At 53.3% G+C, this 6,330-nt stretch overlaps 1 protein-coding gene across 1 annotated transcript; it reads left to right on the forward strand.

Moving 5' to 3' along the window:
• The first annotated feature begins 3,029 nt into the window (after nucleotides 1–3,029).
• LOC121290064 (D(1C) dopamine receptor-like) lies at nucleotides 3,030–4,295 on the forward strand. The gene has a single exon (XM_041210219.1). It carries the CDS (start codon nucleotides 3,225–3,227, stop codon nucleotides 4,293–4,295), a length of 1,071 nt encoding a protein of 356 aa, XP_041066153.1. The 5' UTR covers nucleotides 3,030–3,224.
• Nucleotides 4,296–6,330: the final 2,035 nt, after the last annotated feature.

Genomic DNA, 6,330 nt, shown 5'->3' on the forward strand with positions numbered 1-6,330 from the left:
GAGAGAGAGAGAGAGGGAGCAGAGAGAGAGGGAGCAGAGAGAGAGGGAGGAGAGAGAGAGGGAGGAGAGAGAGAGGGAGCGGAGAGAGAGGGAGGAGAGAGGGAGGAGAGAGAGAGGGAGAGAGGGAGGAGAGAGGGAGGGAGAGAGGGAGGGAGAGAGGGAGGAGAGAGTGAGTAGAGAGTGAGTAGAGAGTGAGTAGAGAGTGAGTAGAGAGGGAGGAGAGAGGGAGGAGAGGGGGAGGAGAGAGAGCGTGAGAGGGAGGAGAGAGAGTGAGGATGGAGAGAGAGAGATGGAGGAGAGCGAGAGAGGGAGGAGAGAGAGAGAGGGAGCTGAGAGAAGGAGGAGAGAGAGAGGAGAGAGAGGTAGGAGAGAGAGGGAGGAGAGAGAGGGAGGAGAGAGAGGGAGCAGAGAGAGAGAGAGAGGGAGGAGAGAGAGAGAGGGAGGAGAGAGACAGTGATCGAGAGGGAGGAGAGAGAGAGAGGGAGGAGAGAGAGAGAGGGAGGAGAGAGAGAGTGAGAGAGGGAGGAGAGAGAGAGGGAGAGAGAGTGACAGGGAGGAGGGAGAGAGAGAGGGAGGAGAGAGAGAGGGAGGAGAGAGAGAGGGAGGAGAGAGAGAGAGAGAGAGGGAGGAGAATGGGAGGTGAGAGGGTGGAAAGAGAGAGAGGGAGGAGAGAGAGAGAGAGGGAGGAGAGAGATAGAGAGAGGGAGGAGGGAGAGAGAGAGGGAGGAGAGAGAGAGAGAGAGGGAGGAGAGAGAGAGAGAGGGAGGAGAGAGAGAGACAGAGGGAGGCGAGAGAGAGAGGGAGGAGAGAGAGTGAGGGAGGAGAGAGAGAGTGAGGGAGGAGAGAGAGAGAGGGAGGTGAGAGAGAGGGAGGAGAGAGAGAGGGAGGAGAGATGGAGCGGAGAGGGAGGAGAGAGAGAGAGAGGGAGGAGAGAGAGAGAGAGGGAGGAGAGAGAGAGAGAGGGAGGAGAGAGAGAGAGAGAGGGAGGAGAGAGAGAGAGAGAGGGAGGAGAGAGAGAGTGAGGGAGGTGATTGAGAGTGAGGGAGGTGATTGAGAGTGAGGGAGTAGAGAGAGAGTGAGGGAGGTGATTGAGAGTGAGGGAGGTGATTGAGAGTGAGGGAGGTGATTGAGAGTGAGGGAGGAGAGTGAGAGAGAGGGAGGAGAGAGAGAGCGAGGGAGGCGAGAGAAAGTGATCGAGAGGGAGGAGAGAGAGAGAGAGAGAGAGAGAGGGAGGAGAGAGAGAGAGATAGGGTGGAGAAAGAGAGAGAGCGGGAGGAGAGAGAAGGAGAGAGAGATGTAAGAGAGAGAGAGAGAGAGGGAGGAGAGAGAGAGCGAGAGAGAGAGAGAGAGTGAGGAGAGAGAGAGAGAGTGAGGAGAGAGAGAGAGAGGGAGGAGAGAGAGAGAGAGGGAGGAGAGAGAGTGAGAGGGTGGAGAGATAGAGAGGGTGGAGAGAGTGAGAGGGTGGAGAGAGAGAGAGAGGGAGGAGAGAGAGAGAGGGAGGAGAGAGACAGAGGGAGGAGAGAGACAGAGGGAGGAGAGAGCGAGCGGGAGGAGAGAGCGAGCGGGAGGAGAGAGCGAGCGGGAGGAGAGAGCGAGCGGGAGGAGAGTGCGAGCGGGAGGAGAGAGCGAGCGGGAGGAGAGAGCGAGCGGGAGGAGAGAGAGAGAGAGAGGGAGGAGAGAGAGAGAGAGAGAGAGAGGAGAGAGAGAGAGAGGGAGGAGAGAGAGAGAGAGGGAGGAGAGAGAGATGGAGGAGAGAGAGAGAGGGCGGAGAGAGAGAGAGAGGGCCGAGAGTGAGAGATAGATAGGGCGGAGAGAGAGAGAGAGAGAGGGAGGAGAGAGAGAGAGAGGGAGGGAGGAGTGAGAGAGAGGGAGGGAGGAGTGAGAGAGAGGGAGGGAGGAGTGAGAGAGAGGGAGGGAGGAGTGAGAGAGAGGGAGGGAGGAGAGAGAGAGAGGGAGAGAGGAGAGAGAGGGAGGAGATAGAGAGAGAGGGAGGAGATAGAGAGCGAGGGAGGAGATAGAGAGGGAGGGAGGAGAGAGAGAGTGGGACGAGGGAGAGGGAGAGTGGGACGAGGGAGAGAGAGAGAGAGTGAGAGAGGGAGGTGAGAGAGAGGGAGAGAGAGCGGGAGGAGAGAGAGAGAGGGAGAAGAGAGAGGGAGAGAGAGAGAGAGGGAGGAGAGAGAGAGAGAGAGAGGGAGGAGAGAGAGAGAGAGGGAGGAGAGAGAGAGAGAGGGAGGAGAGAGAGAGGGAGGAGAGAGAGAGAGAGGGAGGAGAGAGAGAGAGAGGGAGGAGAGAGAGAAAGAGAGGGAGGAGAGAGAGAGAGAGAGAGATGGAGGACAGAGAAAGAGAGAGAGAGAGCAGAGAGAGAGAGAGGGAGGAGAGAACGAGAGAGAGGGAGGAGAGAGCGAGACAGAAAGGGAGGAGAGAGAGCGAGAGAGGGAGGAGAGAGAGAGGGAGGAGAGAGAGAGTGAGGGAGGAGAGAGAGAGAGAGGGGAGAGACCGCCAGCAGCCACTGCCAACCTCCCACAAGTGAAAGCAGCCCAGTGCCAGAGAGAGAGAGATACCTAGAGCAACATTCTCTCCCACTGTGAACTCGAGCAGATCGAATAGCTGCAGATTGTTTTACTCCTCTCTCTCTCTCTCTCTCTCTCTCTCTCTCTCTCCTCCTGCAGGACTCATTCATTTATTCAGTCACCAGCCGTCCAAATCAACAGGTTATTAATATAAAAACAAAAAACTGCGGATACTTCAAATCCAAAACAAAAACAGAATTACCTGGACAAGCTCAGCAGGTTTGGCAGCATCGGCGGAGAAGAAAAGAGTTGACGTTTCGAGTCCTCATGACCCTTCAATCAGTTATTCTCAGCGTTTGCTTCATTGAGAGCTCAGTGATGGAGCGGACCCAAGGCCGGCTTTGAACTGGGGAGCTGAAGGCTCCAGCCGAGGGGCACATGGGTGAGTGGGCTGGCGTTTTATTGGGTTCTCCGGAAAGTGTGGCCAACCAGACCTGGTTGGGGGGCAGAGGCCAGGCCTCAGGCAACGGGAGGTCCCAGGTCACCCTCCAAGTAGCCACCGCTTGCCTCCTGTCGCTGCTGATCCTCTCGACCTTGCTGGGGAATGCCCTGGTCTGCTCAGCCGTGGTCAAGTTCCGGCACCTGAGGTCCAAGGTGACCAATTTTTTTGTCATCTCGCTGGCGGTCTCCGACCTCCTTGTGGGGCTGCTGGTGATGCCCTGGAAAGCCGCGGCCAAGGTGGCCGGCTTCTGGCCCTTTGGCGCCTTCTGTGACATCTGGGTGGCATTTGACATCATGTGTTCCACCGCGTCCATCCTGAACTTGTGTATGATCAGTGTGGACAGGTATTGGGCCATAGCCAGGCCGTTCTGGTACGAGAGACGAATGACCCAGCCGGTGGCTTTTGTGATGATTGGCACGGCCTGGGTCCTGTCCATCTTGATTTCCTTCATCCCGGTGCAACTGAGTTGGCACAAATCAGGGCAACCCCTCCATCCGGTCAACTCCAGCGCCAGTGAGCCCCCCCGAGGCGACTGTGATTCGCGCTTAAATCGACCTTACGCCATTTCATCCTCGTTGGTTAGCTTCTACATCCCAGTGGCAATCATGGTCACCACCTACACCCAGATCTACAGGATCGCCCAGAGACAGATAAGGCAGATTTCCTCCTTGGAGCGAGCCGTGGAACACGCTCAGGACTGCCGTGGGCATGACTGTGCCCGTGAAACCTCACTCAAGACCTCTTTCAGAAAGGAAACCAAAGTCGTCAAAACTCTCTCCATCATCATGGGCGTCTTCGTCTTTTGCTGGCTCCCCTTTTTTGTGCTCAACTGCCTGGTGCCCTTCTGTGCCATGCGTGCCCAGCACGCGTGCGTGAGCGAGACCACCTTCAATATCTTCGTGTGGTTTGGCTGGGCAAACTCCTCCCTCAACCCCATCATCTACGCCTTCAACGCCGACTTCAGGAGGGCCTTCGTCACCATCTTGGGTTGCCATCAATGGTGCCTCACCAACAACGTGGAGACAGTGAATTTTAGCAATGAGCTGGTGTCCTATCACCACGATACCACCTTTCAGAAAGACGTGAAGACTCTCAGTTACCCCCAGCTCCTCCCGCACGCCGTGCAAGAGGCGGACAAGGATTGGACCTTTGACCACGTTTCCCAGATCTCTCAAACATCTCCAAACGCCACCAACGTCTTGCCCGTGGTTATCATTGTGGAATGTGAGCCGGAAATCTCCCTGGAAAAGATCATGCCCTTCACTCCCAATGGGTTGGCATGAGGCATTGGCATGGAGCGAAGAGGCCACTCCCTGGCACTCGTTACGACAACCAGCCTGGTGTGTTCCGGCAGCAGTGAAGTCCAATCGAAAAATGTACATCAAAGGGCGAGACTAAAAGATGGCAACCAGGAGACCACCAGGACTTTCTGGAATCTTACACTACAGAAAGAGGCCATTTGTCCCATAGTGTTTGTGCTAGCTAACCAATTCGCCCCACTCCCTGCTTTTTCCCTATAGCCCTGCAAATGCCTCTGTGCAAAACCTCCCCAAAGTCCTGTTGAAAGTTCCGAGAGAATCTGCTTCCATCCTTCTTTTCCGGTGGTGCATTCCAGTTCATAAGAATCCACCACATTTAAGAAAAACATCGGCTCCTACAAACTGTGGCTGTTTTGCCGATTATCTTCTGTGCCCTCTGTTTACCAATCCTTCTGCCACTGGGAACAGCTTCTCCTAATTTACTCTATCCAAACCGTTTCTGATTGTGAACGCCTCTATTAAATTTCCCTGAAGCTTCTCTGCTCGAAAGAGAATAACCCCAGCTTCTCTAGTCTGTCCACTTGGCCTGGTACCATTGTAGTAAATCTCTTCTGTGCCCTTTCCAAGACCTTAATCCTTCTCATTTAAGTATGGTGCCCTAAATTGTACGGCACAGGTACTCCAGATGGGATCTAACTCATGATTCTTAAAGGTTTCTATTGCTAGGATTGACAGACAAAAAATATAATGAACCATCTTCACAGCAAAATGGCAAATAAGAGTCCTCAATTGCCTAGTCTAGGGTGGAATTGGATGCATGAGTTAAGAAGGCTTTCAGAATCATTCCTGCTCTGTTTAAGTTAGCTAATCACAGTTACAATTTAACCTCAACTGTGTATGTTTGTATATATATTTTTGTGGTTGTGTGTGTGTGTGTGTGTGTGTGTGTTTCTGTGCATGTGTGTGTGTTTCTGTGCGTGTCTGTCTGTGTGTGTGTCGGGGGGGGGGGCAGGATTAGGCTCTACGACAATGGTTCCCACAGCCAAATAGCCTGCAGTGCTCACTGTCCAGCCTCTTTTGTTGCTAGAGGGTGCTGGTGCTCAAGTGAGCGGTACGACAAAGCATCAGACAGTGCTGCTTTTTGAGGACATCGTCACAATAATGTTTAGGATCCCTGCCCTCACAGAAAAAGAGCTTCAACATATTTACTCCTTGGATGTGGACCTCACTGGCCAAAGCCAGCGTTTATTCCCACTGAGAAATTGGTGCCGACAGTTGAGTAACTTGTTCGGCCACTTCAGAAGGCAGTTCAAGGGTCAACCACATCGCTGTGGGCCTGGAGTCACATATAGGCCAGAACAGGGAAGGGTGGGAGATTTCCTTAGATAAAAACAAAAAAACTGCGGATGCTGGAAATCCAAAACAAAAACAGAATTACTTGGAAAAGCTCAGCAGGTCTGGCAGCATCGGCGGAGAAGAAAAGAGGTGACGTTTCGAGTCCTCATGACCCTTCAACAGAACTGATTGAATGTTAGAAATGGGGTGAAATATAAGCTGGTTTAAGGTGGTGGTGGTGGGGGGGAGGGGGGGTGGGGGGAGAGAAAGAGAAGTGTGTGGAGGGGGGTGGTGTGGTTGTAGGGACAAGCAAGCAGTGATAGGAGCAGATAATCAAAAGATGTAGAGAAATGGAAAGCAATGAAGGTGAACAAGGCAAAAGAGAGATACGGAAATCTTGTCGCAGAGAGGAACAGAACTTCAAGGTAGGCAGGTAATTCTGTTTTTGTTTTGGATTTCCAGCATCCGCAGTTTTTTGTTTTTATCTCTGTGTTTAATTGACTGCCACTCCTCTTCAAGAAATGCCTACCTTGAAGAAGTTCTGTTCCTCTCTGCGACAAGATTTCCATATCTCTCTTTTGCCTTGTTCACCTTCATTGCTTTCCATTTCTCTACATCTTTTGATTTTCTGCTCCTATCACTGCTTGCTTGTCCCTACAACCACACCACCACCACCCCCCCTCAACACACTTCTCTTCCCCACCACGCCCCCCCCCCCCCCAAC

This window comes from Carcharodon carcharias, chromosome 17, assembly GCF_017639515.1.
Source record: "Carcharodon carcharias isolate sCarCar2 chromosome 17, sCarCar2.pri, whole genome shotgun sequence".
NCBI classification, from domain to species: domain Eukaryota; kingdom Metazoa; phylum Chordata; class Chondrichthyes; order Lamniformes; family Lamnidae; genus Carcharodon; species Carcharodon carcharias.